This window comes from Tauraco erythrolophus, chromosome 6 (genome assembly GCF_009769465.1).
Source record: "Tauraco erythrolophus isolate bTauEry1 chromosome 6, bTauEry1.pri, whole genome shotgun sequence".
NCBI classification, from domain to species: domain Eukaryota; kingdom Metazoa; phylum Chordata; class Aves; order Musophagiformes; family Musophagidae; genus Tauraco; species Tauraco erythrolophus.
Genome location: NC_141470.1, coordinates 28,396,678 through 28,411,444, shown reverse-complemented (window position 1 = coordinate 28,411,444; position 14,767 = coordinate 28,396,678). Strand labels below are relative to the sequence as shown.

General features: G+C 40.4%; 1 protein-coding gene across 1 annotated transcript in view; it reads left to right on the top strand.

The window, feature by feature from the left end:
• Positions 1-14,767, top strand: part of CSTPP1 (centriolar satellite-associated tubulin polyglutamylase complex regulator 1) — an 88,782-nt gene that overhangs the window by 26,281 nt on the left and 47,734 nt on the right. Inside the window, exon 3 of the mRNA XM_086613594.1 lies at positions 2,933-3,063. Within this exon, the coding sequence (XP_086469720.1) occupies positions 2,933-3,063 (131 nt within the window). The remainder of the gene's footprint in view (positions 1-2,932; positions 3,064-14,767) is intronic.

The following is a 14,767-nucleotide window of genomic DNA, read 5'->3' as shown; positions in this document are numbered from 1 at the left end:
AAGACTGAGCAATTCTAGGGAGAGAATCTCAGTAGCTGTTAAACTTGCTGAGAATGTTTGAGCTAAGCTTGTTGCTTTGCTGTTGATGTCTGGCTGACTTAAGCCATTCCTCTGAGTCTGCAGCTTGTTTTGTTTTCATATTCAAAAGAAACTGGAAAAGACATCTGTTCGTATGTATATAAAAATCATAGGTAAGGTGTTGGTGGTACTCCCTACATGCTTTTGGAGTACCTGAAACAGCTTTGGGTTGTCGCCATTTCTTTTTCTTCCTGAAGGGTTTACCTGCAGGCCGTTACTACTTGTCACATTAAAGGTAACTTCCTCTCTGGGCAATTGCTAAGGAAAAGGTGGCCAAGGTATTTTTGTACTGCCCACTTACCCATGATAAAGGAATTTCAAAATATATAGTTTGTTCAAAATGTATAGTGTTCCTGTCTCTTGTAGTGATCTTGACCCTGCCTGAGAATAGATCTATTGATTTGTTGTTGGGCTGCTTGCTGGATAGCTCCATCATGGACTGGTTTCTTTGAGCTGAACTTTTACAACTTATAAAAAGATATTTATAAAGTAGGGTCTCTGAAATGCAACATCTAAACTGGGATAAAATTCTGACTTCCATGCTCGCAGAATGAAGAAGAAATGAGGAATGAAAGAAGTATTGTATCTTTTTTACTCAACTAGCTGGCGGCACTTGGCTGTCAGCACATCCAGGTGTGCTGATGTTCCAACATATCCACCCACTCTTTAAACTGAGTAAGCAACAACAAATGATATCATACCCTTCTGCCTGCTGGGTTTAGAGCCATCCTGTGCTGAAAATGCAAGTGACTTAGAGTTTTCACTTATTAAAACTAAGGAGTAATAGAGATGGGGTGCCTGCTGTGAATTAGTAGTATGTTAGCTTCATGTCTGGACCTTCCCATTACAGTTGTGCCAGCGTTTTCCCCCAAACATTGCATGTGCTTTAGTTGTTCTGAGCAATGTTATTTGGTGCATTTAGTTGTATCTTTGTCCCGTCATCTTCTTTTTCTTCCTAAATGTCTCCGTTATGTGTGTCGTCTTTCTGAAAGCTGCCTTCTCCTATTACACCAAGTTTCTTCTTTTTCATTCTCCTCTTTTCATTATCCCTCTTTTCTTCATCAGCCTGTCAAATCATCAGCAAAACAATGCAAATAGGAAACGAAGAAAGTCTTACAGGCTGTAGTTTGGGATGCAAAGATCTGAAATCCCATTTCCAGCTTTGTCACAGGCATCTTGTGGGACTTTATGCAAGTTACTTTCCCTTACTCTGAACTTATTTATTCTAAGGCAGTGAGCTACAGCACTTTGTAATGAATACTCTTTATTTACAACGATAGCCATGGGAGCTCTCTCCTGTAATTTTGGCATATGTTGATTAGGCACATCATTCATTTATGTACTTTAATCTCTTGGGACAATGACTGTGCTTTCCTCTGGTTTGTGCAGCACTGGTGCATGAATAAGGTTTCATAAATACAAAATAATGTATTTGTCCATGGTATTTACAGAAAGAGTATTCCTCATTCCAGGATTCAAGAGTCATGAGTATTTCTTAATCGTAAAGTGATTGTACTTATTTTGTTTGAGTTGCATTTCCTTCTGGGTAGGAGAGCTAGAAAGAGTATTCTGCTTTCAATATGCTTTCAAAACATGACAAAAAATTCCATATACTCGCATGTCTTTGAGAACTAGGACATTAAAAACCAGAAATTGTGATTCTTTTCTGAAAAATTTAATTGGCTTCTCTCTCTCTCTCCACACTCCCCAGTTTTTACATGACTTTAATTTTGCTCAACTCTGGTACAATTCTCTTTCAAATATAAGACCCTCTTCTATACTATGAAGGATAAAGTGATTTAAACTATTTGTATTTAAAGAGATGATATAAAATTGCAGACTGAGAGGATTCACTGACCACTGGATTGTGTCTGTTGTGGAGATGCTGCCTATGGAGAGGTTCTGCTGTGATGAAAGTAAACTTGTGTCTTTTCATTAATTCTCTCCTATGCGGGAGAGTTAAGCTGCTGTCCCAAGTGAATGTTTTTAATGATCTCTCTGGAGTGTTTGAAAGCTTTGTCCCACTTGCATGATGCAGAGAGAAATGCAGAAAATCTATCTTTGAGGCAACCCTGTCATTATACCTTTTGGTATATAATGTTTGTATTTGCATTTCTATTGTTCTTGCCAGTTGAGCTTTACCATGCCCAAAGGAGAGCTTCTTACACTTCAAAGAAACCTTTTTAAGACAAATATTTACTATAATCAGTAAGTCTAAAGTGCTTACAACTCAAATATGAGAAATTTGTGCTAAAATACAAGAATGTGAATATCAAATTGACTATCCATCATAATGACCAGCTACTCTTTTCAAAATACACTAGTGCAAAGTGTTGTTTAGTGAAGTGTCAATCTGCTTTTCATGGCAACTGAAGTAGATTTCATATATCCAATACAATCAAGTTTTAGTAACCTAGAAATGAAATCTTGAGGCTTCTATTAAAGAGGATTTTTTTGTTTGGTTGTTTTGTGGCTTCACAGAAAACTGTGATGAGAACAGCGGTGAAGTTCAAATGGTACTAAGAGAGAGGGTATTTTCTGGTCAGATAAACAACAGTTACTTTTGGCCAGCCGTTTCCAATGGATTGGTTCCAAATAAATGGCTCTTGGACACCTCTTGCTGCGATTCTTTAGAACGATTTTTACTTTCACTCTAATTCCTATCATTAAGTTCCGATATGTGGTTTTTGCAAATAGTCGTCTCTCTAGAGAACAAATGGGTATAAGCTTTGGAGATTTGGTTTCACAAAATCTAACTGCCAGTGGTTTTCTTGCTACTGTTCCAGCTGGCCCTAGAACATTCACATTGGTTCAGCTTTCTAACATTCTCTTGTTTTGACTTTTATCTCCACAGTTTTAACAGCGTGCGTCAAGGAACACACATCTTGTTCCGTGAGTTCAGCTTTGTTCAAGCTACCCCTCATAACAGGGCATCTTTTCTTCGGACTTTCTGGAGATGTTTCCGAACAGTGGGAAAAAATGGAGGCAAGTATTTCAGCGTCTGCTGCTGTCTTGTTACCTTGACATTAAAATCATTAGCTAGGCTATTAATGCAGTACAAATACTGACTCTTCACACTGTGTTAATGTTCTAATATTGTTAATAGGAAGACACCATCACCGTTGCCTGTGGAATAGTTAAAAAATGCTTGCAGCATAAAGTAGCATAGGAGCACCTTGTTGCCAGTGCTACTTTCACTACAAAACAGCGTGTCAAGCAAGAATAGATCAGAGGGACGACATTTGTGGGCCTGTGCATGGGGATGAGGATGGATAGAAAAGAAAATATATGCTGGGAGTTGGTGGATGGGAGCAAGGTAGCAGACGTGGAGATGGTTAGAATATAGAGTATGGAGCATGAGGGGAGTAGGCGCTGAGATTATTAGGCAGTTGGGGTACCAAGTGCTTTGACTAGGAGCCTTGCAGGAGGTAGAGTATACAGTGGTGCTGGACTGTAGGATGGTGAATGCTGCCACTCGATCCGTGCCTGAGCTAGTCCTGGCACATCTCCTAGATGATGTTGCAGGATCCTGATGGCTGTGGAAGGGAGACCACTGACAACTGTGTGACCTCTTCCCCAGCCCTACCCACAAGAAAAAAGTTCCAATGCCAAAATAACTAATCAAGACTGTACTGTCTTGTCTAGCTATTCTTATACTGCACTTGGTATATTAGGTATTACAGAACTGGCCAGAGTTCAAAATAAACTCATGTAACTACATGCAACTAAAATTATGTTTTGTTTTAGTTTTTAATTTAGTATTTTAAGCAAATACACTAGAAGTTGCTGTACAAATACAAATTTTGGTGGGTTTTTTTACTGTACGCCTCACTTGTTTCAGGCTATTCAGTCTCACTTCTTGTTGCAGGGAAGACTAGAACCATTCTCTTAAATATAGATAAAACCTTCTGACTAATCTTTGCAACACTCCTGCTCATGACGAACAGAGTTTGCAATACTATAAATAACGACTTAACTTTTTGACATATGCCATTTTAGATCCTTGGAAATTAGACAATCATAGTTAAACATGACAAAATCTGTAATTAGCTATGGAAGTGACTGGCTATGCTGTCTGTAACACCTTCCCAGTGATAGGTACTTTTTTACATTCTAAATCATTTATATTAGTTCAGGGATAATATTTTTAAGCTTTTAGGTAAATTGTATGGTGCTAATCTAACCAGTGATTTGAGGTCAGGTCATGGTCATGAGAGATAAAGTGTAGACTCCTAGAACATATTTCTGTAAGAGAGTTAGAGATGGTAGCGAAGAAGTCATCCACCAGAACTGCAGCTGTTAGTAGTGAACCTTGTTGACAAATTGAGAAGCAGCTATCTGTTGGAAAGTGCCCGCTGCTGTACTTTCAATGCAAGTTTTCATCAAGCTTCATCTATCTAGCAACTGACTCAGCCAGATTATGGGCACCTGGATTTGTTGGAAAGTGCCGAAAAGTTTTAACTACGTGTCTCCTTTCTCTTTTACTTTTACTGGTTTTATGTGAATATGGAAAAGGTTGTGGAAGAACATGTAATCACCAAGGTACTTTGAAGGGGAAGGGGAAGCATAGGAACAAAAGCTCAGGTGGATGTTACTATGTTCTGGTTCTGCCTTAAGAGTTCAACATATATTTTTGTGACTTTAAAGTCCAGTGGATGTACTTTGTAGTCTGAGCAAATGTGGCATGTTTACCTGTATATTTACACGTTTACATACATTGTCTTTTTACATTAACATTTTTACATTTACATTTACATTTTTACATTTCGTCTACCTGGACTTGTGCAAAGCTTTTGACACTGTCCCGCACGACATTCTTCTCTCTAAACTAGAGAGGCATGGGTTTGATGGATGGACCACTCGGTGGATAAGGAATTGGCTCAATGGCCGCACTCAGAGAGTAGTGGTCAACGGCTCGATGTCCAAGTGGAGACCGGTCATGAGTGGCGTCCCTCAGGGGTCCGTGTTGGGCCCGGCCCTCTTCAACATCTTTGTCGGTGACGTGGACAGTGGCATGGAGTGCACCCTCAGCAAGTTCGCCGATGACACCAAGCTGTGTGGTGCCGTCGACACGCTGGAAGGGAGGGATGCCATCCAGAGGGACCTCGACAGGCTGGAGAGGTGGGCCCGTGTCAACCTCATGAAGTTTAACCAGGCCAAGTGCAAGGTCCTACATCTGGGTCATGGCAATCCCAGGCACAAATACAGACTGGGCGGAGAATGGATCGTGAGCAGCCCTGAGGAGAAGGACTTGGGAGTACTGGTGGACGAGAAGCTCAATATGAGCCGGCAATGTGCTCTTGCGGCCCAGAAGGCCAACCGCGTCCTGGGCTGCATCAAGAGGAGTGTGGCCAGCAGGTCGAGAGAGGTGATTCTCCCCCTCTACTCTGCCCTCGTGAGACCTCACTTGGAGTATTGCGTCCAGTTCTGGAGTCCCCAACATAAGAAGGACATGGACCAGTTGGAGAGGGTCCAGAGGAGGGCCACGAAGATGATAAGAGGGCTGGAGCACCTTTCCTATGAGGACAGGCTGAAAGAGTTGGGGCTGTTCAGCCTGGAGAAGAGGAGGCTCTGGGGTGACCTTATAGCGGTCTTCCCGTACCTCAAGGGGGCCTACAAGAAAGATGGGGAGAGGCTGTTCAGGAGGGCCTGTTGTGATGGGACAAGGGGTAATGGTTTTAAAATAGAGGGAGGTAGATTCAGGTTGGATATTAGGAAAAAATTTTTTACCATGAGAGTTGTAGAACACTGGAACAGGTTGCCCAGAGAGGTGGTGGATGCTTCATCCCTGGAGACGTTCAAGGCCAGGTTGGACAAGGCCCTGAGCAACCTGATCTAGTTGGAGATGTGCCTGTTCCTTGCAGGGGGGTTGGACTAGATGACCTTTGAAGGTCCCTTCCAGCCCTAACGATTCTATGATTCTATGATTAACTGGAGACAGAAATGCATCGCTTTACAGAGTTCGCCATCAATATTTTCATCCACTCAATCCAATTTCTCTGATTGTTTAGCAGTAATTACAGACTAGAACCTTGATTTTATTTATTTCAGTTTTATTTGCTACAGCATTTTTTTTTTCTGCTGTACTTGTGCTTAGGGGAGCTCAGAACATTCGTTGTATCTGAAGAACTAAACTCATTTACTAGGAAGACACTGAACTTGTGCAACATGGTGGGTGAAATATGATCACTACCACACTCAAGCATAGACTAGACCTGGATTTCTTTCCCTGAAATACCTTGCTTTTAGATGAATGCAGAAAGGAATCATGTTGTGCAACAAACAGCAGCAACCACAAGCGAGATCATTGGTGATCTGAACTACAGAACACCAGTGAGTCTCTTAACAATAGAAAAAGTCAGACTAGGTGATGCCCAAAGCAAGTAAGGCTTTCACCTTAGAGCTTTCTTTAGAAGCATGGCTGATGGTACATCTTCTAATTGGTTTATTCCAGAAATTAGTTTTAAGTTATTTCTTTATGATCACTTTACAAGAACACAAGACCATATGTACAGATGAAATTAAAAACAGTTACACAAGCTTACATGGAATCACGACTCTATATACAGATATTTTTTTTGCTACAGCATCTCATTTTATGATGATACAATTTTGACAATTTAAACATTGTATTATGTGCAGGAGTGTATTGGAGTTGCATGGCAAGGTTTTGTTAGCAGGAGCTGGGTACAAGGGTGGCTTCTGTGAGAAGCTGCTAGAAGATTCTCCTGTGTCTGATAGAGTCAACGCCAGCTGGCTCCAAGATGAACCTGCCGCTGGCAAAAACTGAGCCAATCAGTGACGGTGATAGTGCCTCTGTGATAACATATTTAAGAAGGCGGGGGGGAAACTGCTGTGCAACAACAGCTGGAAGAGAGGAGTGAGAATATGTGAGAGAAACAACTCTGCAGACATCAAGATGAGTGAAGAAGGAGGGGGAGGAGGTGCTCCAGGTGCTGGAGCGGAGATTCCCCTGCAGCCCATGGTGAAGCAGACTGTCCTCCTGTAGCTCATGGAGGTCCGTGGTGGAGCAGATATTCACCTGCAGTCTGTGGAGGACCCTGTGCTGGAGGAGGTGGATGCACTTGAAGGAGGCTGTAACCCTGTGGAGAGCCCACACTGGAGCAGGCTTCTGGCAGGACCCGCGACCCTGTGGAGAGAGGAGCCCACGCTGGAGCAGGTTTTCTGGCAGGACTTGTGACCCTGTGGTCAACTCAAGCTGGAGCAGCCCATTCCTGAAGGACTGCGCCCCGTAGAAGGGACCCACACTGGAGCAGTGTGTGATGAGTTGCAGCCTGTGGGAAGGACCCATGCTGGAGAAGTTCATGGAGGACTATCTCCTATGGGTGGAACCCCACACTAGAGCAGGGGAAGAGAGTGACGTGGAAGGAGCAGCAGAGACAATGTGCGATGAACTGACCACAACCTCCGTTCCTTGTCCCCCTGTGCCTTGTGGGGGCAGAGAGGAGGTAGAGAAATCGGGAGTGAGGTTGAGCCTGGGGAGAAGGTGTTCTAAGATTTGATTTTATTTCTCATTATCCTACTTCAATTTGATTGGCAATAAATTAAATTAATTTCCCAAAGTCAAGTCTGTTTTCCTCATGATGGCAATTGCTGAGTGATCTCTCCCTGTCCTTATCTTGACCCACAAGCTTTTCATTATATTTTCTCGCCCCCCGTCCAGTTGTGGAGGGGGAGTGATAGAGCAGCTTGGTGGGCACCTGGCATCCAGCCAGGGTCAACCCACCACAAGGAGGTAGGTAAGTTATGGAATCCTGGTAAGAAATTCTGTTTATGGTTATCCTATATTATGCAACAAAGCATGGGACAAACAACCTGATGGTTCTGAAATTAGAAGCAGTATAGCTCAAATTAATGTTGGTGTATTGCTTTTGAGACCTGCACTAATATCTTTCTGCATTTGATGCCTTATGTCAGGTGTATGGAGAGTTAGTCATCGAATGTCTGTTTTATTTCAATGTGCAGAAAAGGGTGAAAGTATGCTCTTTGCCTTCTACAGCAAGATTCTGCTCTGTCCCACTTTTCTCTCCTGGGTTTGTTTCTGGGCAGGAATTGCTCCGTGCTTTAGTATTGTCATTGATTTATGTCTGTGAAGAACTTTAAAGGCGTCTTTTGTCTTTCTTTGTCAAAAGTATTACATTCACTAACTTCCATGTCTCCCAGGATGTTCTTGTTTTTATTTATTCCTTTGTCATAAAAGCGTTTGCTGCCATTTCCCTTCTCATTTACTCCAAGTTTCATTCCAGACTTGAATTTCTGGTTTAGGAATGGTGGCTTTTTCTTAGTTTTGTCCATCTGTGAAGAGTGTCCTTGATAAACTGCATAAATGCAGCTCTGTGAGGATATAGGTCAACATGATAAATGAGAACTTGCATCAAAGCTTGCACCTTGGCTGGAGGAAGCAAGGGAGAATAAAATTAAAGCTCTAAGACGATGCAATTTCCAAGCTTATACAAACCCAAAAAACCCCAAACAAAAAAGAACAAAACCCACCTTTCCCCTTCTGAGTGTTTAATTGGGATTTTAGAAAAGCAGACAGTATCTCACAAATGAGTGAACTGGTTGCTAAATCTCGTTGCTAGTTACTCCTCCTTGATGCAGGGAAATTTACTGCTCTGTCTGTCAGTCTTGAAATAACCATGCCTTGACTTGAAATATGTGCCTTGTTCACCCGAGCAGATGCATCTAGCCATGAGTTCTCAAAGAGCCAATAAGAGAGAAATCTATCTGAACAGAAGCAATACTTAAATATAATAATCTGTGGATATGCAGAACCATGTATACATTAATTGAAATGCACTAACATTACTGTTTCTCTTGAGAAATTACTGTAGATATTACTTTTCTACTTAATTTCTTATCCTTTTGAATTACTGGAAAGTAGATCTTCATGGAGAAATGCAGCAGCTTTTTTGTTACGTTTTTCTGTGTTAGCCCTGCTACTTGATGGGTTCAAGTTACATTTTCCTTTGTAACTCCTTTTGTTTGGAGACTAGATTTAGTTTTCCTTTTGTCTCCAAATAGCAAGGAAATATAACTAGCTTCACTGAATGTGATAGTAACATAACACACTTCAAAAAGTAAAGAAAAAAGTGTGGTTTTGGTTTTGTTTTTTTAAAAAAGAGGATTTCTGTTTGGTGATATGCTGGATCTGTTTTTTTTTTACAGGATTTCCATCTGGTTTTAGAGGATCCTTGAGGTTCCTTCCAACTTGGTATTCTATGATATCTGGGACTTCACTCATTGAGGAGGGAAAAAAAAAAAAAAAAAGGCTATTTTAGAATGTGATCCAATGTCAAGAAACTTGGATGGACTTCAAAAAATGTCTTTCCTCCCTTAAACTCTTACCAGTGATGTGCAACGCCCATAGAGGTGGTTAGAGGACAGCTAGCTTGTGTGTTGAGAAACACAGGGCATAATGCTCCATTAGCAACAGATTTCTCCCAGAGGAAGGCAAAATGTCCAGAAGCCTTGTTTTCCCTCTGCTTATGCTTAAGTTGACCTCTTGGAATCTAGCTGACCTGCCTTTTGAATTGTCTGTTCCTCAGGACTCTTTTAATTAAAACTGTGCTTTCTCAGTTTAAACAGCCCCTGCAGAGTTCTGCTGTGAAGCTTCATAAGGTCAACATATGCCTCTCCCAACCCCCTTGGCTTTCATGTCTTGTTGGTTCTCTGTTTTTAATTAAAAAGATTTTTCCTTAAATGCTTTCCAGCCAATTAGAGAAATTTTGCACTGAGAAACTTGTTCCAGGCCTGATGTATTGAGAAGTGAACAGAAAGCTCAGTCAGGACCATTGGCACTTTTTTCTAGAGCCCAGCTTTCTTTGGTGCTTTTCAACATCTTTTTGTCTTTCTTTCTTTTATTTCTTTTTCCCCCCTCCTCTCAATTTAAAATTGCTTCCAACAAAAATAGCTGCTGTTTGATGCCTTAGATATAGCCCTGGAATGGTTCAACATCAGATACAGGATCTTTTCCTTCCACTCGGGATGATTGTTATTTTATTTAGATACACCACTGAAGCATAAAACTTCTGCAGAATGTATACTGGATTATGTTGGTTGAGGATTCTTTTTGCAGACTCTTTCCTACCCTTCAGACAAAAAGTGCTGTTACTGCTCATATTGAAATAAAATCTTATAAACTTACCCTGTTTCTTTCACATTCATTACATGGCGTAATGGCTGCCTGTTTGCTTCTGCACACTTGAATTAGGAAATTGGAAGCTTAACTACCTTTGGAGCTTCTGGAAAGAACGCTTACCACAACCAAGCACACAATCTCTCTCACAAAACGATTAGAATGGTATGTCTCTCAAATGATTTCTTCTTGAGTTCGCCAGGAAGGCTAGATTCCTTACAAAAATTAAAGAAATGCCTGATGCATATGATCCTTGTAACCTGGAGCGTGAGAAGAGGTAGGACCACTGTTCTCCCAGCTTATTTTTGAAAGATCCTATGTCAGTGCATTTTGCTGATAAGGTTACTTTCTTGAGGTTCCAAAACTCCTTCCTTCACTAGTGTCATTCTAATGCTTCCACATGTAACTCTTCCTCCCTCTTTAACTCCTTCCCTTGTAAGCTGTTACACTATTTCCAGTTGTCTCTTAGCCAATCTGTTTAGTGAGATGCACAGAACAATACAGTGATGATCGCAGCAATTGTCAGAATCTTCTGTCCTTTCCCATTTGTTATTAAAACCAAATCAGATCTTTACACCATGTTATTGTAGGAAAGCTTTTATGAATCAGTAAGGTCTTATAGTATGTCCTAAAGATAATTAAGCTGTGGACTTTAATATAGTGCTCTCTGTAAGATCATTCTGCAGTGAAATAGCCTTGGCTGAAATGATTGATCTCCAGCCTTTATTCACTTCGCAGTTCCTTTACCAAACAATTATACCTGTTGCTATTTATGATTTTTTGACGTAGCTCTGCCTGGAACCACTGATGACTCTGGAATAGCAAGACAAGGGATTTCTGAAGCTCAGGAAAAAATAAGTAGAGGATTACATTTTAGAGATGGTGAGGTATATCTACAGGCGTTGTAAGTTAAAACATCTGCATTATATAGATCTAAAATGCATTGCAGTGATCATTTGTAGAAGTAGTGGCATGTGGGTCAGTGATGGAGTCTTCAGCTAGCCTCTTTCTGAATTCAGTTCATACCATTCTGTCAATGCAGTTTGTGAAATTAAATGTAGTACACAGGAAGTCCTCCTTATCTACTCTGGTTTTGTTTCGTCTCATGTCGTGTGTGTGTGTGTCCCCCCCCCCCCGTTATTGCATTTCCTTTTCAATTGTATCTCTGAACATGCACCAGCTCATCTTAATTTCCAAATGTTTTTTCTACTTCATATTCTAGATGTATATCTCTCTAAAGGCACTTTTTTGGAAAACCAATAAGCTTTTCTGTTTGTTTTCCAAAATTTTCTGGCTATTTTGCATCTTTTGGCAGTTCATCACCGGTTGTGTCATTGGCGAATTAAATTAATATATTCTTTACTTTTTGTCCTGGTTGAGTAAAACATTTAAATGAGCTTATGTACAGTGATCATTGTTGCATTTTGCTAAGCAATTATCCAAAATTCAACTGGTAATTATTATCACCATTTGCTTTGCAGTCTTTTGGCAAGTTTCCCATCCCTATGAGAGCATTCTTATTCAAACTAACTGAAATGGATTTTTTCAATTAAGACTTTTTTAGGTTCCAATATGGGCCTGAAGAGATAGTATTCCAAATTGTGAGGAATAAAATTACTTCTAAGTTGTGTGATCTGGGCTGGCATTCTGAATGCTCCATGTTTCTTATATTAATTGAACTTGGTCTATCTCTTCTCTCACTTGTGACAAATTTTGAAAGATGATCTGCACCCTGTATATGCATAGGCAATCATCCAGGAGAAGGTCTATGAAACATTAGCTTCATTAACTAGTACATTTTATGATGTTTCTGGTCTACTCTTCAGCAGCAGAAATGCAGAAAGGGAGGTAGAGAAAGGAAATAAAAATCTTTTCTCTTGATTCCTCATACTGTGACTTTCTGTAAAGAGATTGTAAGAAAATAAGATCCTCTGTGAAGCCCGCATCTGCTTTCAACCCACTGTTGGCTCTTAACCTGCCCTGAGATGTGAAAGTTCCTGAACTAAGGAAAGAACTATCTTCATCCCTTCTCAGTGAACCATAAAGCGTACTTCTCCCCATGCTGTTGGCTTCAAGTGTACGTCTGTGCTGTATAATGCAATGTTTATGTAGACAATCTAAGCTTAGGGTTGGTATTTCCATATGGTAAAATTCAGCACTGTCTCAAGATACCAGCTTGGGACCTGGAAGTTGCAGAGCTATGTTTCTTTGGCAGCAGCCTGAGACTAGTTGACCTATCTCAGCAGGTCAGCTGATGTATGGGGAGTGTTGTTATGGAGCGTCCGTGTAGCTCATTGCTGTGGCATAAACTTTGGCATCTCTGTGTTGAGGTACTGTGAGCAGTGTAGATGCAATCTGAGGAAGAACACTATGAAAAGAGAACGTGTTCCGATTCAGAGTGTACAGAAGAGTAAGGACCCTCCTTTACAGGCATGCGATTAATTCTTCAGAATAGCCCAGGTGCTAGGAGGTGTCATGATAAGTGAAGAGATATCTACCTTTTTTAGCACCTACCCTTTTTTAAGTACTGCTGTCTGGCTGCACAGAAAATCTCTGAACCAGTTGTCTTTGTGTCTTTATTGTCCCAGCTGCTTCTTATAGCTTTTCTCTCTGATGGTCTTGTTATTCATAGTTTCCATCACTGCAAATTCACCTCCTAGCTTTCTGAAGTTAACCTGATTGATTTACATAAAGTGCTCCTGTCTCCTATTGGATCAAGCAGGCCTGACCTATATCTAGTTATTCAGTTATTATCTATATATCTACTATATTTAGTTATTCTGGTAAAATGAGCTTGGGAGTGCCATTTTATTTCTTTTGAGGAATAGACTTTTTCCCCTATGGTGTTAAAAGGACTGACTTGAGCTGAATTTCTGTTTCTGTAACTATGTTACCGAACTCTTCCAGCAAACCTTTTATTGTTAGGCAAGATAATTGCTGCCTACAAACTCATAATCTCTTGGTAAGTCCCTACTCTGTTTTGAGGCCGTGGTGCCATTCAGCATGTCCTTGTTTGACTAAAGGTGTGATGTTGAATTGGTTTAACTGAACAGTACAGCTGTGCTTAGGTGTAGAAGTTCTTACATCACTTAAAGTCACCTTACGTCAATAAACATCTGTAAGTCTGGTTTAAATCAGTATAATAATGAATAAAGGTGTTGTATATGATTGAAAGGATTGTTGGTTTATGCTCTGTTATGCACCTTTCAAGAATCCTAGGTAAGTATCAGTAGAAGTGATCTGCGTGTATGATTAGTAGTTTGATATGCTACTACTGCTTTGTGAAATGGGGGATAAGGTAGTACTGTGGAAAACCTGCAATCTGCAAATGAGTTATGAAATATAGTCAGTGAAATTTATAAATTAAGGTTGGTCCAGTTTGAATTCGTTTAATTTGTTTGAATTCGAGATGTGATTCTGATAATGCACAGTCTGATACTTTCCTTCATAAGCTGATCTTAGAGTGATTTGCATTCCATGCTCTTACTAAGCATGAATCTCATCACCTCTATTGGCACAATGGACCTTTCTTGATCTTGGAGGAGGAAATACTGGAATATCAACAAGCTCTTCTAGACCCCTTTTTGTCTCTAGAGATGTATCCCATGCGATTCTTCCAAGCAGATCTCTGAAGAGATTGAATTCCTATCTTCTGAAATCCAGGGCTGTGGCGTCTTGCCAGGGCTGTGGCTTCTTGCCACGTAGATAAATTCTGGAAAGCTTAATGAAACGTTTTTTCATGTATAAAGCCAAAGACCTTAGAAAAGTTTCAGGTGCAGGAAAAGCTTCCATAGAAGTTCACACCTTCCTAGACTTCAATGCCAGTTAGACAAAACCCACAAATGTGTAGGATAAAAGCTTTCCTGGTTCTAGTGCTCACAGAGATACTCATCAAATCTTGTCTTCTCAAGTTTTCCTGCATTAAGGTCTAGTCCCAGAAGCAGTCAAAATTTACATCAGCTGATTTAATAAACTGGTATATATTCCCTGGTAAAACTCGTGTATTATTTGTAATGGAAAAAATAACCTGGTGTTGCTTAACGGAAGAAGCAATAATATCAAGGGCAGCTGGAGAGTACACAGAGTACTTAATAAACCAAAAGGAAACTGAACATTAGAGAAGAAATTTTTTTTTTTTTTCCTGTTGAAAAGTGCAAGTATGTCAGGTTCCAAAATGTTACTAGTGTTCATTTTCAGAGGGAGGAGAGATGTCAGGAAAGGCAATATTGTCCTGAATGGAATTTCAGCCCTTCACCTTCTGTTCCTTTGAGCTGTAGGACAAACTTTCGTTCTGCAGTATACTCGCCTCCTCCTCTAGTCAGCTCCTTACCTGCCCATTTTTTTTATTATTTTGCATTATTATGCTATCTTCCTCCTCAGTTTATCTGTTTGTTTTGATCTTCTGTTTCTCAAGTATTTGGTTCCTTCTAGCCCTGGTATCTGGTTATCTATTACTACTTTTCTCCCTGTTCTGTCTGCTGGAGTTAAGTTATTGCATATTCAAAGTTCTTGTCTACCTTCTAGTCAAAT